Below are 18744 nucleotides of genomic sequence, written 5' to 3'. Positions count from 1 at the left end.
GTTTTCAGCTCCTTGGCGGTTTTGCAACCCTTGAGCCTATGGCATTTTTTTTCCTGAAATCGTGGCGTTTTTCTCCCATAGAAGTCTATGGGAGTAAAAAAATGCCAAGAAAAATGACATGTGGGTTGTAACAGGCGTTTTTGAAGGCTGTTTTTATTCTTTTTTGGACTTAAAGGACAAGTCTCACAGTAAAAAATTGTTCAGCTTTTAGTGCAGAAGGTAAAGTTACATAGGTTTGTAAATCACTTCCATTACCAATGCTGCTTAGAAACAAGCTTTATCTGCATTCTTCTGTCTGACAGGAAATTCAGCTGTTCCAGGTTTTCATGACTTGCGACCCCCTATTCAGGCTGTTATCAGCAGCATCCCGGGGCCGTGACGTGACAATTACCTAGAAAACCCCTGTGCTGCAGAGAGCTCCCTGTGCTCGGCCTTAGCCCCTCCCATCTGATGAATATTCACACTGTCCTCCCTCTGTTCTGCAGTGATTGGCTGAGCAGCACTGCCTATATGCCGGTGCATTGCCATAGAATGAGATTTGCCATAGAATGAGATGGTCCGCCTCCATCACATCCTATTGGCTGACTCTTGTCACGCAACATATTTAAACGTCACGCATCGATGCGCACAGCAGTGTCAGTTTGGCTATCACAGGGTGAGGATCTCCTCTCCCTGTGATAGCTGAAGCTGCACGGAGCTCTCACGGCCTGTGTGGCCCGACAGAAGTTCACACATTTACGCAGCTCATACGGCTGGCTCATATACATTTACTGTTGATCCACAACGCTATCGGGATCCCGATGCCCAATGGTGCTGTCATCAGTGTGCGTCCCCGCGAGCGCCCCACACCCGCAGCTCTACTCCCTGCCCCCCGCAGCTCTACTCCCAGTCCCCCGTTAACGCTCAGGGAGCGATCCACAGCGCTATCGGGATCCCTATGCCCGATGGCACTGTCATCAGTGTGCGTCCCAGCGAGCGCCCCACGCCCGCAGCTCTACTCCCCGTCCCGTTAACGCTCAGGGAGCGGGGAACAGAAAACAGAGCATCGGGCGCAGGTTACGTTATTCACGTAGTGCTGCGCATGCGCAGTACTACTTTACCTGCGCCCGATGCTCGACTTTCTGTTCCACGCTCCCTGAGCGTTAACGGGACGGGGAGTAGAGCTGCGGGGGACGGGGAGTAGAGCTGCGGGGGACGGGGAGTAGAGCTGCGGGGGACGGGGAGTAGAGCTGCGGGGGACGGGGAGTAGAGCTGCGGGGGACGGGGAGTAGAGCTGCGGGGGACGGGGAGTAGAGCTGCGGGGGACGGGGAGTAGAGCTGCGGGGGACGGGGAGTAGAGCTGCGGGGGACGGGGAGTAGAGCTGCGGGGGACGGGGAGTAGAGCTGCGGGGGACGGGGAGTAGAGCTGCGGGGGACGGGGAGTAGAGCTGCGGGGGACGGGGAGTAGAGCTGCGGGGGACGGGGAGTAGAGCTGCGGGGGACGGGGCGCTCGCGGGGACGCACACTGATGACAGCGCCATCGGGATCCCGATAGCGCTGTGGATCAACAGTAAATGTATATGAGCCAGCCGTATGAGCTGCGTAAATGTGTGAACTTCTGTCGGACCACACAGCCCATGTGAGCTCCATGCAGCTTCAGCTATCACAGGGAGAGGAGATCCTCACCCTGTGATAGCCAAACTGACACTGCTGTGCGCATCGATGCGTGACGTTTAAATATGTCACGTGACAAGAGTGAGCCAATAGGATGTGATGGAGACGGACCATCTCATTCTATGGCAAATCTCATTCTATGGCAATGCACTGGCTGATTCAGATCATAGCAGCCCCAGCAAACAGGCTGATTCTCTCCCCTCTCCTTGCTAATGTTTTTACACTGAGAACAGAGGAGAGGGGGGAGGGGAGGGAGAGAGGGAGAGTAGAGCTGTCACACTGAGCACTGGGGAGAGAGGAGTGCAGGGCAGAGAAGGGGGGAGGTGATTGTGCCACTGTAAAGCTGTTTCACTGAGAGGAGGAGGGGGAGGGAGTGATTTTACAGTGTAAAACTGCAGCTTCAACTCCAGGGTCCCTCTCTCTGAGATTAGTTTGTTTCCTCGTGGCCACCCTGCCGTATAGGGCTATGATTGGAGCTCAGTGTTATGTGGGAGTGAGCTAGCAGAGCTGTGGGAGTGACTAACATAAGTTAGGGGAGGTAACAAGTTCTCTGCTCAGGCAGCTGAGAGCAGGAAATGTGAGCAGTGCATGCAGGGAAATGTAGTCTTTGAGATCACAGGGATAGCCACCATAACCAGGAAGTAACTGGAATTTATGAGCTGAATAGCCGGTGAATGGGGGCCAGAAAAAAAATCAGAGAGGTGGTAGGTGAATATACTATGGAATGACTAGGTTTTTTTTTTTTTCTTTGCTGCATGGGATATCTTCTTTAATAACATTTCGTAGGGTACCATTAAAAAAATAAAATAAAATAAAACAAAAAAGACAGTAGTGATGGAAAAAATTGTATCTAACGAAATTTATCTTTTTTTATAAATACATTTTTATAAATTTTTAAAACAGGGATCAATTTATGTGGGCGGACAGGGCACTAAAAATGTAGCCAACAATAATAAAAATGAAGTGTGTGTGTTTTTCCCTTCTTTCCCCTTTATTTTTTTTACATTTTTTAGGTAGTACTACTCCCAGCATGGAACACACTGTTCCATGATGGGAGTAGTAGTACCTGTACTAATTGACAGATCGCCCCGGGTCCGTTGTGATCCTCCTGTATAATGTATAGATGCGGCCGGCCGCTCTTCTATGGTCCCCTGCACTGCTATATATATATATATATACACACACACACACCCCTATTCATATTTCCCGCAGAGAGCTGTGATTGGCCAGATGGTTCCAGCCAATCACAACTCTGTGGGAAATATGAATAGGTGTATATATACGTCAGTGCAGGGGACCATAGAAGAGTGGCCGGCCGGCTGCTGTATATACTTTATACAGGAGGATCGCAACGGGTGTCAGGAGTGACATCCACTGTAATCTGTCCTTAACTGCAGGTACTACTGCTCCCAACATGGAGCACACTCTGCGCCATGCTTGGAGCTGTAGTATCTGCATTAATAGAAAGATTGCAACAGGTGTCAGAAGTTACACTTGCTGCGATCTGTCTATTAATGCAGGGACTACAGCTCCCAGCATGGAGCAGTAGTACCTGCAGTTAAAGACAGATCTCAGCGGGTGTCACTCCTGACACCCGCTGCGATCATCCTTCATCCCTGAGATGCGGAGCGGCTTTATCCTGCACTCGCATATCTGCTCTGTACTCTGGCCGGCCACTCACTTAATTCATATTTCCCGCTGATAGCGGTGATTGGCTGCCACCATCCGGCCACTCCCCACTCTGGGTGGAAAATATGAATGAGTGAGGTGAATTTCTATTCACATCATTGGCCAGCTGGAGTAGAGAGCAGAGCTGCAAGTGCTGTATAGAGTCACTCCGCATCTCTGCTATATTATGGACGATCGCATCGGGTGTCAGGAGTGACACCCGGGGCGATCCGTCTATTAGTACAGGAACTACTACTCCCACACACACACTATATTTCTATTATTGTCGGCTACATTTTTAGTGCCCTGCCAGCCCACATAAATTGATCCCTGTTTAAAAATGTATAAAAATTTCGTTATAAAAAAAATATAAATGTAATTAAATACATTTTTTTCATCACTACTGCATCCTCTTTTTTTTTTTTTTTTTTTTTTGGTACCCAACAAATTTTGAAAAAACTTCAAAAGGGGCAAAAATTCATTTCTACTCAAAGGCAAAACACGGCAAAAAAAAATAAATAAATAAATTAAAAAAAAAAAAAAAAATGCCAAACACAGGAAAATGCTGTGGCGTTTTTTGTGGCATTTTTTAGGGCCACAAAAACAAAAAAGTGGAAACTTAGCCCAAGGCCTTTGACCAGTTAAATTCATAGTCACAATCATTAGATTAACACTAGATTTCAGGAAGGGCGTTTGCTAGCTGATTTCTTCTAACACTTCTAACTTATTTTTACATATCTTGAGAAACTTGTTTGACCAGCACGGTGTGACTAAGCAGTGGTAAAGTTACAAGATACAATCAGTATCACATGACATTGCTTTTACTGCGAACTCAGATGGTGGTATGAACAGAGCATCTTAAAGGAAGGGAAAAAGAAAAAAAGAAAAGAAGAAAAGGAAAGAAACAGAAACCCCACAACTAAAAACAGCAAAAAATCCCTGATACGCAGATCAAAAATGCATTCTAAGCAAACACAAAAAAAAACAGATTGAAGTGCTCCTGTAAATTCTGCTAAATTTTTGACATGATGCAGGGGTACATCCTAAGTTTCAAACTATCATTCAGCAGTATCTTAAGGGTTAACAGGCGAGAGCCATGGTCCCTGGCTACTGAAATCTGCAGGGGGCTGCTGGGTATGTAGCAGGATTGCATCTGGAGCGTGCTCCATTCACCCCCAACGGCGCCCATTATAGAAGAGATCAGTTATGTGTGGTGAAGGGGTTAATCTCTCCCTTTTCTTCAATCATCTTTCGCCTCACATTACAAGTAAAACTGATAAATATACGGTATAAAGAAATCTTTGTGTGTCTCAGGAAATAAGCCATGTCCTATTTATTTTCCCTATCTATAAGGCAATTGGCTGCAAGAGGAGCCTCCCTCCTTTGCCCTGTTTAAATAGTACAAAAAATTTATTGTTATCTGCCCCTTCAGTCTGTCACCAAAGATACGGTACTTCTTGCTGCTTTTTATTATTGCTTTCTAGATTTAGTGATCTTTTAACAGGGAATGTTTAGTCTAGATGTTTTTACTGATTACAGCCACATACTGAAACTTCATTTTTTTTTTTCTAATCTGTGTCTATTGTAAATTTTTTATTTCATTTTTTGTCATTTATTATGGGGTTGGCTATGTTGCCTGAGCTATTTTTAACAGCATTTAGAGGCTTGCTTTATAGAAAGCCCCATGGACATAGGAAAAAATGGTCTGGAGCATTCACAAGAATGGCAACCTTTTCTAGGCATGCTTTATGACATGTACAGAAATCATTCCTTATAAAAGCAGAGGCAGACCTATAAATGTCTTTTCACTGTAATCCTATCTGTGATAAGGACACTGCCAGAAAATGATTTGCACTGAACTAGTGTCAGTTTATAATTTGACCATGTGAAATCTTAAAAGGGGAATTCCGGCTTTAAAAGTTCCTCCAGGAGTCAAGCCAACAGTTGGAGAGGAAGAGCCCAAGGTCTGCTCTTCTGCGGGGCCGCACCAGCTATTTCTGCTTACACTGCGCAGTTGTATTACAGCCGACCTGCATGCAGCATAGCTACACAGGGCCAGCACAGGCAGGCCACACTGTGTGGCAATTAAGTTTGTGACGTAGCTGGAAGGAGGCGGTGCGGCCCTGGAGCTGAGCGAACTCCGCCTCTCTGACCGTTTGCCTGACTGCTTGAGGAATTATAAAGCTTTTTTTTTTTTAGTATAAAGCAGCCTAGGACTGTATCCACCTTTTCCAGCCCACCGGAGCACCTGAAAGCTAAACTAATTTATGCAGGATAAAGTCAGCAACTGCCGAGCCGAGAAGTTAGTGATGAATCGAATCACTAACTTCCCACATCTCTACTCAAAGTGTTAGAAATCCTCTCAGGGAAAGGGGGCGTTTCCTTTCCTTATGGTGGTTATTGGTTTGTCTGCTCATGCAGCCTTGTCTATGAGTTATCACTTGTCCATGACTCATGGACAAGCTCATGCTATTGCAGGACTGGTTAGTGTCCCAGTAGGTATGGGGGCCCAAAGTGGTGGGATTTTCAGGAGCAGTTTTCTTTATTAAATATTAAAAAATTTTAAACAACTACACTACAAAATGTCTTTAAATTTTCATCAGTAACAACATCTAGAAAGTTTTACGATCTGACAGTGTCTATTTAAGCTTGCCATAGGCAATAGGTCATTTTCTGATTACACATTTTCTTTAAGTGAATTAAGCACATAGTAATGTTCACCGTGTTTTGACATATAAGACTGATAACTCATACGTAGAAAAAATGCAGCACAGCACTCACCCTTTTGAAATCAACGAAGTGTGGTTTATTCAAGCAATTCCATCAGTACAGTGGATCGTGGGGAGAAGAGAGGAAAATGGGCTCACCCGAACAGCGATGATGCCGTTTCGCCGTCAGACCACTTGGTCACACGAGGCGCGACCAAGCGGTTTGACCACGAAACGGCACCGTCGCTGCACCTGTGTCTCAAGCGCCATGCACCTCCCAAACAACCAGTACAGTATCCCCAATACAACTGCATGCAGATTAATAGGAATCCAGAGCCGAGCACTCCTTTCTCTACCAATATCTAGACTGATAACTCAGACTTTGGCCTCCTAGAAAAAGTCTAAAAGCATCCAGACATTAGACATTGCTGACTTTAACTTAAAGGGTAACTTTCATCAAAAAAACTTTTGATATACTATAGATTAATGTATGCAGAATAACTTTCCAATTGCATATTATTAAAAAATATGCTGCTTTCCATTTAATTTTTCATGTTGAAAAAATGACCACTAGGGGTCTCCCTACGAGTCCTGGCCACAAGCCTTTTTATGGATTTTAGACTTATGCTGAAGTCCTAAATCTCAGACTGCAGCCAGGACACAGACAAGCTCAGCACTGCTCCCTGCCTGTCAATCCGACAGGCAGGAGCCAGCACCGGGCTGACTCTGCTTTACTGCATGCGCTCATTCATTTTACTATCTGATCTCTGATCTTTCTTCTTTCTGCACATGCAGTTGTAAACAGAGAGGAGAAGATTCAGAGCTGCAGGCTGCTGTGTTCATAGCCTCTATGCTGGGCCATGCCCCCTTCCTCCTTCGCACTAGGACAGCTGAATGAACAGCCAAGAAGACAATAAATCAGGTAGTAAGAGGGGGTTTTGAATGAAAAGAAATACAGGGATAGTGTCAGTGAGAGTCAGCGACAGATGGGGGGGGGGGGGGGGGGCGGAGGGGATAGGAAGAGTTTAGATCATGATAGTTACTCTTTAATCGGCAACAATACATGTTTAAATAAGCATCTACATAGTAAGGGAAAGCGGCCACCAGAGTCCCCTTGCTTCCCTTCTGTGGTGGCTCCCAAGCACCTATGAACTGACAGATGCTCTTTAATTTCAGGCACAACACCTTCCATTAATAAACTATGAATATGTTTTTGAATATTACTCAAGCTCCTGTTCTACTGAATGTAAAAAGGCATAACAAAATCCAATAAGAAATCTGTATGTAGCAATTCAGTTCTTGTCCTAAAAACATTACTCTGCAATAAACATATAATACAACAGTCAAATAACAGGTAGCTAGATCTCTGCAGGAAAATACCAACACCCAATCTGATAAAAAAAAAAAAAAAGTACATGACAGCCATGAACCAATTGGGTAAGACAAGACCTTACTTACTTGTTTAAACTCTGCCTTTAGAACTGCATGTCCCAATGTAGATTGCCACTGAAGCCTCCTGCCACTGTGTTTACCAAGGTAAAATGTCTTAAATATTTCCTGAAGTTTTACCATCTGGAAGGAAAGAAACACACAAGTAATAAAATACACACTTCACCATGTGAATAAAAACAATGTTTAACAATAAAACAAAAAAATTAATAGAGATGCACGATTAGCAATTTCAATATGCAATTGCGATATAATAAGCAAATTGTAAAATCCCCTAATTTCATGTCCAATCCCCCTCCCCCATTTTATTTTCACCCTTATTTTACACCCCCCCCATCTTATGTCAATCCCCCAATGTCACATTCCTCCATGTCACATCTCCCCCATGTGAAAGCTCTCGATTTCACATATCCCCACCCCCATGTCACATCCTCCCATAAATGTTGTGTGGGGGTCTGCCACACATCCCATTCTCCTCCATGCAGTCCGGTGTCTAATAGGACTTTCCTGCACAACCAATCACTGGCCTGACACATGACACTGCTGCGACCACTGATTAGCTGAGCGGAAAAGGTCCTGGAACCAGCTGGTTGTCGGAAGCACAGAGAAGACACCGGGACCACACAGAGAAAACGGGGTCGGCGGCAAACCTACGGGGACCGGGGCTAGCTGAGAATCAGTTTTTTTTTTAATGTTTCCCCATGCCCCCTTATTACTTAGGTAAGTGTTTCGCAACCAGGGTGCCTCCAGCTGTTGCAAAACTACAACCCCCAGCATGCCGGACAGCCGTTGGCTGTCCGGGCATGCTGGGGGTTGTAGTTTTGCAACAGCTGGAGGTACCCTGGTTGGGAAACACTGACTTACCATTTGAATTTAGGCGGGGCCCAGTTCCAGATTGAAAGGGTAGAACCTTTCATTGCTGAACAAAAGATAGTAAGCCAACAGAACCAAGCGGCTTTTTACAAATAAATTACATCCTTCATGTACTGCGTTTTATTTATTGATTGGCTACTGCGTGAAAGGAGTATTTTTGCAGATTATTTTACTTAATTTCCTAAACCTGTTTTATTGAAAAGTGAAAAAAAGCAGAACAATCACAATGCAACAAAATCCCTTGTAGAGGAACAGTAGAGGAATAGAACAATAAAAATAATATACATATTACTGCACAATAAACAATACAAACATACAAAAATAGGTACGGTACATTGGGTGCAAATGCATGAACAGTTAAAGTACAACAAGGGCTCCAGCAGATCAGGTGGAAAAATATATGGATAACAAACCTGACATAAATAATCCATGCACTCAAGAGCTATATCTTACCCATTTTGTGCTAAAAGAGAGTTTTTAAATTATGAATACAAGTTATATTTTAATTTATTACGTGGCGACATAACCATTTAGTGATTCCCGTAATGAGAAGGGTTTACCCCCTCTATTCCACTGCATGCTTATTGCCATTTGTTCCAGTAATGTGTATAGATCCATCACATGCCCAATGTCCAACCTTGCTGCTAACTGAATCCCAGAAGTCACATGGCATATGGGGACACGTGGCTTTCACCATGTTTAGCTCATTTCCATCTCAGGCTGATGAGTGGTATAGTCTATGTATCTGTCCTTTGTTATACATCCACAGGCTATATACTATTCTACAGTGAAGTGGAAGAGGTTTACTGCACTGGAATAAAGAATGTGTATGGGCAGCTCTATAGACTTGTATATTAGCAAATTGCATGGCTCTCTATTTTATAAAGAAATAACTTAATACAATTGAACCCCCCCCCCCCCATTAAAGGGTGCCTTTCATAAAAAAAAAAAAAACTTTATATACTTATAATAACTTCAAATATTATAGATTAATGCAGAATAACTTTCCAATAGCATGTTATTAAAAAATATGCTTCTTTCTATTTAATTTTCCACTTTGAAAAAATGACAACTAGGGGCCTGACGGCAAGCCTTTTTTTTATAGATTTCAGACTCATGCTGGAGTCCTAAATCTCAGACTGCAGGCGGGACACAGACAAGCTCAGCACTGCTCCCTGCCTGTCAATTATACAGGCAGGAGCCAGCACTGTGCTCATAGCACAGCAGAGCATACACCTGCCTCTGCCTTACTGCATGCCCTCATTCATTTTACTATCTGAGCTCCGATCTTTCTTCTCTCTGCACACGCAGTTGTAAACAGAGAGGAGAAGATTCAGAGCTGCAGGCTGCTGTGTTCATAGCCTCTATGCTGAGCCATGCCCTCTTCCTCTCTCACACTACGATGGCTGAATGAGCAGCCAAAAAAAACAATTAATCAGAAAGAAAGAGGGGGTTTTGAATGAAAAGAAACACAGGGATAGTGCCAGTGAGAGTCAGGGACAGATCGGGTGGGGGAATAGGGAGAGTTTAGATCATGATAGGTACTCTTTAACATTAGATATGAAAGCACTGTAGACAAAGAGTTAATAATGGAAAAATCTTTACGCTTTCCTACCTCTGTGGGTAAGTGGACTTCCATCGGTGTATAGGTTGGCCAGTAGCCCATTGTCAGTATATTGACCGTCAAGTCTATGTTGCCTGGGTTACTGTGATTCTGCATATACTGTATAATAAAAAACAAAAATGTAATACAGTGTAAAGAGGATATTGATAATTCTGTTATGTTTATAATGAGAACACAAAAGGCATAATGAAATAATTAAAGGCTTAGGCATAATAAAAGGCTGCGTAACACTAAGCTGGACTGCACAATGTATTAAAATACACAATCTATAAGGAGAAAACTATTAAAAAGGGGTTACATTGGATTATAATAACATAGCCAGTGTCTTCCAAAATCTTACACATTCTTTTTTGGAAGAAAGCAGCCAAGTTTTCTAAACCTTGACAACCTCCTCAAAGCCCCCTCCCCCAAATAATAAAAATAAAATTAATTAAGAAAGTAAAAAAATGAAAAAAATAAATACAAAAAATAAAAACATAACACAATTGGGTGGTGCCAGGTCTATCTTATATATTTGCATAACAATGGGGGTACCTGAGAGATGATTTTTAATTTTTTTTATTGACTAGTTCTAAATATATATTCCAAGTATCCTAAAATTTCCGATTTTTGTCAAACCTGTTGACTCTACCCCATCTAGTTTTATTCTAACGCATGCTTTTTTTAAAAAAATGTTTTCATCTCATGTCAATTGCCCCTGTAATACTTGTTTTGTTCAGAGGAAACTTAATTGAAGTGGAATGATGTTAATTCCAGATTGTACTGTGAAATATTAAAAGTTCTATACATGCGTCTTTCTCTTGTTGCTCCTTTTCTCCTCTCCCTTTGTTGTATCCCTTTGCTGATTTGTTGTCATCTTGAAAAATGTCAATGATATATAATATTATATACACACATATACATACACATACATATATATATACCTACATACATGCTGTATATGTAGCCAGTTTAGCAGTTTGTTAAAAAAAAATTTACTTTACACCACACAAGCTAAAGCGAGGGTGTACACAATAAAAACGCAATGAAAAATTACACAGATGCTGGAATTAACAAAATTATTTAATAGTGGACCTTCACTTTAAAAAAAAGAAATTAAATTTTTTTTTTAAATGACAAGGCACAGCCAGGCATGAAATAAAATTGGGATAAGAGGAGATCACATAAGGTATATTTCTGTTTGCATGTAGTTTACTAACTTTTCTGAAAATAGATGAGAGGAAACCGTCAAGGTGACCTTACCTGCTTGAACTGCACCATTACGTCCTTTGATAGCTCCATGTCTTTAAACATCCCCTCTAATTTACTGGTAAACGCTGCACCGCACTCTACAAATAGAAATAAATCAAGTTAGACTGTAATGGGGGACTAACTGCAACATTTTTTTTTTTTTTATTAAACCTGAATTTACTGGGAACCCGTCAGTCTCTTCATAATAATGACAGATTTGCTGATATCTGTGGCGTGCCCTATATGTGGAAATCACAGTATAATCCATACAGTGCCAAGCTCATGCTGTGATTGACAATGTTCCTTCTATACTGTGCAGGGAAGTCTATGGGGGAGAATTATCCAATCCTGTGCAATGGAAATTGGAATGATTCTTCAACTTTTGAAAAAATGAAAGAAGCAATCTGATTGGTTCCTATGGGCATTTAGACTCTGCCATACACAACGCTAGAATCACCTCTGCAAGGATTAAAGGGGTACTCTGCTGGAAAACTTTTTTTTTTTTTTTTTTAAATCTACCGGTGCCAGAAAGTTAAACAGATTTGTAAATGACTTCTATTTAAAAATCTTAATCCTTCCAGTACTTATCAGTTGCTATATGCTCCACAGGAAGTTCTTTTCTTTTTGAATATCCATTTTAGGAACTGTCCAGAGTAGGAGCAAATCCTCATAGCAAATCTATGAGGAAACCTATCCTGGCTCTGGGACAGTTCCTGGCATGGACAGAGGTGTCAGCAGAGAGCACTTGTGGTCAGACAGAAAGGAAATTCAAAAAGAAAAGAATTTCCTCTGTAGTATACAACAGCTGATAAGTACTGGAAGGATTAAGATTTTTTTAATAGAAGTAATTTACAAATCTGTTTAACTTTCTGGCACCAGTTAATTTAAAAGAAAATGTTTTCTAGTGGAGTACCCCTTTAAGTGATGTCTCCAAAACTACAGCACTGAAATCCACACATCTGCCACTAGAGTAGGCATAAAACGTCTGACAGGTTCCCTTTAAATATATTTTCTAATAATAGGTTTACCTTTGTCCATCACAACAAAAACATTTGTATTTTAAGGCTTAGAAATTTTGATTCAAAGGGAACCAGTTATCAGTTTTATGCTGCCAAAACCACAAACAGAATAAAAGTGGTGCAGGCATCCTAATCCCGCCATAAGTTACTCTGAGACGCCCGGGCGTTTCAGAGTAATCAAAGTTTAAAAATGCCAGGACCAGAGTAGGTTGTCCTAGGGCGGATCCCAAAAACTGCTCCCCACCAGGTTGGCATGAGTGTCGCATTTCTCTCTATAAACTGCAAGGGAGAAACGTGTCACTCAAGGCGGCTGTCTCAGGAGCAGGCGCCAGGACCTCTCTGAGGACAAGTAAGCAGGGTTCTGGCGGCACTTTTAAACAATGATTACTCTGAAATGCCTGAGCATCTTAAAGTAATTCATAAGAGTGTCGGGATAACAATTCCTGTACCAGTTTTATGTCTATTGTTATAAATACATTGTAGGAACTTGTTTTACGATTGTGCAACGTTTTGTTTTATAAGTTGTTAACTTTTATTTTGTTCTGGCAAATACGGTAATAAAATCTCAGAAAGAGAAAAGAATCCTCACCACTCCCTATAGAAGGGTTTCCGAACCAGGTTGCCTCTAGCTATTGCAAAACTACAACTCCCAGCATGCCTGGACAGCCGAAGGCTGTCCAGGCATGCTGGGAGTTGTAGTTTTGCAATAGCTGGAGGCACCCTGGTTGGGAAACACTGCCCTATAGCACAGAATATGAGATAGCTGTTCTATTTTTTTAAAAGCCATATCGAATTAGTTTTCTTGGGAACAATGCTGCTTCTTTCTGAAGTCAATGTTTGTGGCCAGAACCTCTTATAACTACAGATATCTTGATGCTTTGCCAAGCGTCATATAAAGAGACACGGTCAGCTATCATTCCAAACTGTACACAGGATTTGCTGCGAGAAGCAGCAGCGTGCGCTTATGCAACAGCTTGCGGGTCAAAGGCAATGTGCAAATTCCAGCCCCCTGCAGGGAAGGATCACAGTTTTGTAACTTGCCAATGTTAAAATACATGTTGTTTCACTAAAATTCTTATTCAGATTACACCAGGGGACTGACATGATTTCTTAGATTTATTGAAGACTTCATGAAGATTATGATTATTGTTTATTTGTATAGTGCCCTTGGTGGGGAAATAAGTATTGAACAAGTCACCATTTTTCTCACAAAATAGGTTTCCAAAAAGGTGCTATTGACCGAACAGGTAAAGGGGTACTCTGTCCCTAGACATCTTATCCCCTATCCAAAGGATATAGGGGGAGATTTATCAAAACATGTCCAGAGGAAAAGTTGCTCAGTTGCCCATAGCAACCAATCAGATCGCTTCTTTCATTTTGAAGAGGCCTTGTTAAAAATGAAAGAAGCGAGCTGATTGGTTGCTATGGGCAACTTTTCCTCTGGACTGGTTTTGATAAATCTCCCTCATAGGGGATAAGATGTCTGATCGCGGGGGTCCCACAGCTGGGACTTCTGCAATCTCTGTTCAGCACCCAGTGTTCATTTAGAACACTGGGTGCCGGCGGCGGGGTTTGTGACGTCACGGCCACACCCCTGGTGACGCCACACCACTCCCCCTCAATGTAAGTCTATGGGAGTGGCATGGCAGTTGCGTAGTGTGATGTCACAAGGGGGCGTGGACAACCCTCGCAGCACGCTCCAAGCAGCGGAGCACTCCTTTGAAACTAAACTGATAGGGCAATGGGTAGCCAGTGAAGGAGAGGGGAGAGACAGGGGAGGAGTGAGGGGAGAGGTTGATAAGTCAGGCAGCAGAGTTGAAAAGGGGAGCAATAGCGTTTGGTGGAAGGTCACAGAGAAGAAGAATTACAGAAAGATACATAGAACTTGCAGAAATCCTCCATCCATGCCTGTATGTCTTGAAGATGTCTTGTTTGAGGTCAATTACTCCTTTTCAATGCCTTAGTATGTCTACCCCCCCCATGTTTGACTCTGTCCATCGTATATACCAAAAATAATGGCATATCTTAGTCATTTAGGTGCTTCCGTCGAAATATATATATTTGGAAGACTAGATTTACCGCATCCATACAGTAGTTCCATACAGTGTGAACATCAGCAAAGTGTGTAGTAAACCCTGGAATCATTTACATTATAGAAGCACTCCTAGCAATAATGTTATGCTGTTACCCATTTGCTTCTTCCACAGTGTATGATGTTATGTAGTTAATTTACCCACGCCTTTATATGTCAGTAATCCGTTGTGTTCTGGTCCTGTCCAGTTTCTGCTAACTGAAACTTGCAGCAGGTTATGTGTGTGCTCTCTATTTTCATTACAAAGTGAGCATGGAAGTGAATAGAGCAAGTGACTTCCGCTTCCCCCTTAACTCGCTTTAAGTCTCAGCAAGTCTATTTGCCAATTACATGGTTCAGGGCAGGACTGGAACAGATGTGATGTGCGTCTTTAAAGGCACAAGTCAAAATTTAAGAAATAATGGGCCACAGAGTAACATTTCTGCTAGGAGAAATAATAATGTAACACTTTATAGTTAATAGAAAAACTGAAATGACTATTGCCTTATATTATCAACAGTATGGAAGAGAAAGAAGGTCTCAGACGCAGAATAGTATATGTACCCTTAAGCTATAATTTCATATTGAAAGGATCACTGTAGCACCTTACTGAGAAGATTTTTATCATTCAGAAAAATGTTTTCCCTTATTTCACATATTCAGTTAGCGCAGTGATCTCCAAGCGAACTCTCACAACCGAAAATATTATTAGAAAAATTACATTTAGATTTGAAATCACAGTTCATTAGACAATAGGACAAAATAAAACAGCTCAAGCTTAAAAGGGGGTTTATCATAATTATGGACGTCCCGATACAGATACTGGTATTGGGACGGATACTGGACATTTGCACAATAACTTGTACTCATGCAAATGTCCCGATACCTAATCGGATACCTGCCAGCGGGAATCCCGCTGGCAGGTATCACGGAGGTGATCGCAGCATCTAAAAGTCCTGAGAAGTACTGCTGGTTTGCTCAGGGATGCTGATCGGGATGTAATCGCGGTGTCCCGATCAGCTGTGAGCATGGCCGGAGGTCCCTTACCCTGCTCCATGCGTCCAATCGTCGCTCCTTTACTGCTGCCAGCCATGGCAGGCAGTAGTAAATGAGTACCAATAACACTGATCAATGCTATGCTATGGCATAGCATTAATCAGTGTATGAAATCAACACTTTTCCCCATTATGGGTACGTTCACACAGGCCGATCCGCGGCGTATTGCACATCGTGAGTACACTGCACATGCGCGCTGCGACGCGCACATCGCAGTGTGTCTGCTAGTGCAGCGTATTGCTGCTCCGAGCAGGCCCATTTAAAGGCACCACATAACGGTCCTTCAGCGGCAGATCCGCAGCGTAAAATAAGCTGTGGATCAGCCCCTGTGAATGTACCTTTAAAGGAAGGAGAAAAAAAACCTGTCACATGACATTAAAAAAAGTATCGGTAATTGGTATCGGTGAGTACTTAAAAAGTATCGGTACTCATACTCTGTCTAAAAAGAATGGTATCGGAACATCCCTTATCATAATGGTAGCTAATCTCCAATCCACAGGCTAACAAGAGTCTAACCACTGGAACCCCCTTCAATCACAAGATGTGTCTCAATTGCCCCGGTTTGAATAAAGTAGTGGCCACTGCCATTCCATTCAAACTCTATGGGACTGCCGAAGAAAGGGAAGTACAGCTGTCGGCAGGGGGAAAAATATTATTTAATCACATCCTTTAAATCACATCCAAAGTAGGACTGCAATAAAAATCTTCATACATACCATGTTTAAGTTTAGATAACATTGATTTCTCCGAATCAACAGACGCACTTTTTCCCACCAATAGTCTTTTAGCAAGGTCCTTCTTATAAAATGCCTCAAACACATCTTTACCTGCATGATAAATGAAAACAATTACATGTAATTGAATAACTGGAATAAAACGATAATTGTTATTTTATTGTATCTGCTTAGGGGATTGGCTGAGAAGGCATTTCCTACAGGGACAACACCTCATGCTGAGAGAAGCAGGGACCCGGATAATTTGGAACAGCAGCTGCGGGAGCTTGGGGCAGGTGAGTATGTTTTCTTTGTTATTTTTACAGCAACAACAAAGAACGTGGTCTCAAATGGCTGGAGATTCTCTACCTCAAATGCATTTGGGGTACAGCATCTCCAGCCATTTGAGACCACGTTCTTTGTTTTTGTTTAAATTTTATACTTGGAGGTGTGTAAACTCCATATGTAATGCGCCTTGAACATTTTCCAGGCAGCATTAAGGCAGCACCTGTGAGGCCATGCACCTATATTAGCCAACTCAGTTGGGGCTTGCAGTTTACCTCCCTCCTCCCATTGTAGGTGTGTTTAGCCACGTTGGAGGGTACCTGGGAGGACTCTGTGAGTCGACTTAATGCTGCCGTAATTGCCCACTGGCCCCTGTTTTGCTTATCACGAACAGGTAGGTTTAGCATTAGGTCCCGCGCCATTTGAGAAACCTTGGCGTTGGTGTGCGGGCTCTGGTATGTCCTTCATATAAGGATATACTGGCGAATGTCTCAATTTTAACATCAGTGTTGAGGGATAGCCAATGTCACTGTATACATCTGCCACAATAGTGCACCCAAATTCCTGTATTGTATTATTTTTACAGCACCTGGACTCAATTAAATTTATTTTTTGTGTTACCAGAATACCCTTTAACTGCTTTCAAACTGCACTTTTTTTTAGCTATAAAGTTTTTTCTCAAAGGGATATACAAATCATTTTGCGTAATTTCTTCTAAGATACATTAGCCATTTTTTTTGCATAATTTTTATTTAAAAAAATGTTGGTGTTTTGGTGGTATCAGGGAAAAAAAAGTAAAAAATAAAAAAATGTCTGTTTATAACCTTTATATTAAAAGTAGCACAAAGTGCCATATGACTTTCTGCTGAGCTTGTATACACTGGGCTCATTAGGCGCTGTGTATACAGCAATTGGGCTGGCAGGGATGGTAATAAACCATTCTTTTCTTCTGTCTGGAGAGCCCGACTGTCATGGACAGCCAGTTCTCTTCTCCAGTGGTGCCATCTCCAAAACTCTGTACAGCTGTTATCACACCATGTTTGAGATGTCCATTCCCTGTATGTGTATAGTAAACAAATCTAAAGATTTCAAGCACCCGACAGAGGCCAAAAACCTGCCATTTTGGGCTCCATTCAGTTGGCTTCCGTTTTGGTTTCTGTTTATATGCTGGAATGAAAAAGGCATTTGGTATTGAAAACTAACCAGGAGTGCAATTGGAAGGATAGGTTCATTCAGCTGACTGAGGCCAAAACAACTTTTAGATTCCATTTGCCTGGTACATATATAAAAGTAAAAAAAAAACAAAAAAAAACACATATCCAATTTTTATTTATGTGGGGTGCATTTCACTCAGTGGCGCCCATTAAAATTATACTTGCAGGGTGCTGGTCAGGAAATTTTTCAGTTAAAAAGGAGCCCAAGGCAGAACTTGTGAATGGTTAACCTCTGAATAACGTTTTTTTAAAAGTACCGTACTCCAACAAAATATACAAAAGAAATATTACAAAAAGTGGCACTGACACCCATGTCATATGACTCCCACAATACATTATCCACAGAAAAAGAAATTGAGTCCAAAAATACAGCTCTTACTTTATTAATATCATATAAAAGTTACATTCTATAGGCGAGGTATAAGAGACGACCAGAAGTCTGCAGAACAGAAAGCCACATATATAACCAAGTCAAGTGACCACACACACCTAACTGGAGACAGCATACATGTAAATACCTGTGTAACTCCTGTTACCCAGAATGCCGCAAAGTTTTTTTTTTCCAGATAGCCTAATATAATAGTCACATTATGTATCAATCACTGAATATCTCATGATATCTAAAAAATAAATAAATAAATACTAATCTTAAATTATTGCACCTTATACCAAAAGTACACTACAGGGATAATGGGGTAAACTGACCTATTATCTAGGCATTCTAAAACACACGGAAATGGTATTCATATCCATGTTACCCAAGTGGCGCGCAGTCTCCAGCCCAATGCAGGTTTGGTGTACTTTCCTTGCTCTTAAAGCAGTACAGTGGTCCCTCAACTTACAATGGCCTCAACATACAATAGTTTCAACATACAATGGTCTTTTCTGGACCATTGTAACTTGAATCCAGACTCAACATACAATGCTATGGAATCTGCGAAACATGTCAATGGCTGGTAGAACCAACCAATCAGAATGGGCATTTCACTGGTAAAACCCCTGTATTCCTAAAGTGTATGCACTGACTAGTGTCTGGTAGCGCCCCCTACAGTACAGGGATGTATTACATGTTCTGTACTGCTCTTTACCTGTGCCAGGGTTAGCTGCTCCTTTGGACACCAGGTGAGGGTGGCTCCATTTTACTTTTTAGGACATTGTAAAAAGGTCAGGACCCTGAAGAA

The 18744-nt window shown here is 42.1% G+C and overlaps 1 protein-coding gene across 4 annotated transcripts in view; it reads right to left on the bottom strand.

Moving 5' to 3' along the window:
* The window catches only part of CUL4A (cullin 4A), a 96924-nt gene that overhangs the window by 15992 nt on the left and 62188 nt on the right, over nt 1-18744 (bottom strand). For 3 of the 4 annotated variants that reach the window (XM_056555807.1, XM_056555808.1, XM_056555809.1), the window contains exons 14-18: nt 16068-16178; nt 11218-11303; nt 10763-10831; nt 9967-10074; nt 7488-7601 (exon numbers count right to left, since the gene is read on the bottom strand). In XM_056555807.1, coding sequence (XP_056411782.1) covers nt 7488-7601; nt 9967-10074; nt 10763-10831; nt 11218-11303; nt 16068-16178 — 488 coding nt within the window. The remainder of the gene's footprint in view (nt 1-7487; nt 7602-9966; nt 10075-10762; nt 10832-11217; nt 11304-16067; nt 16179-18744) is intronic. The other variant, XM_056555810.1, reaches the window with a different exon arrangement.

This window comes from Hyla sarda, chromosome 2, assembly GCF_029499605.1.
Source record: "Hyla sarda isolate aHylSar1 chromosome 2, aHylSar1.hap1, whole genome shotgun sequence".
Classification (NCBI taxonomy): domain Eukaryota; kingdom Metazoa; phylum Chordata; class Amphibia; order Anura; family Hylidae; genus Hyla; species Hyla sarda.
The sequence above is the reverse complement of the archived record's forward strand: the minus strand, read 5'-3'. Positions and strand labels throughout refer to the sequence as shown.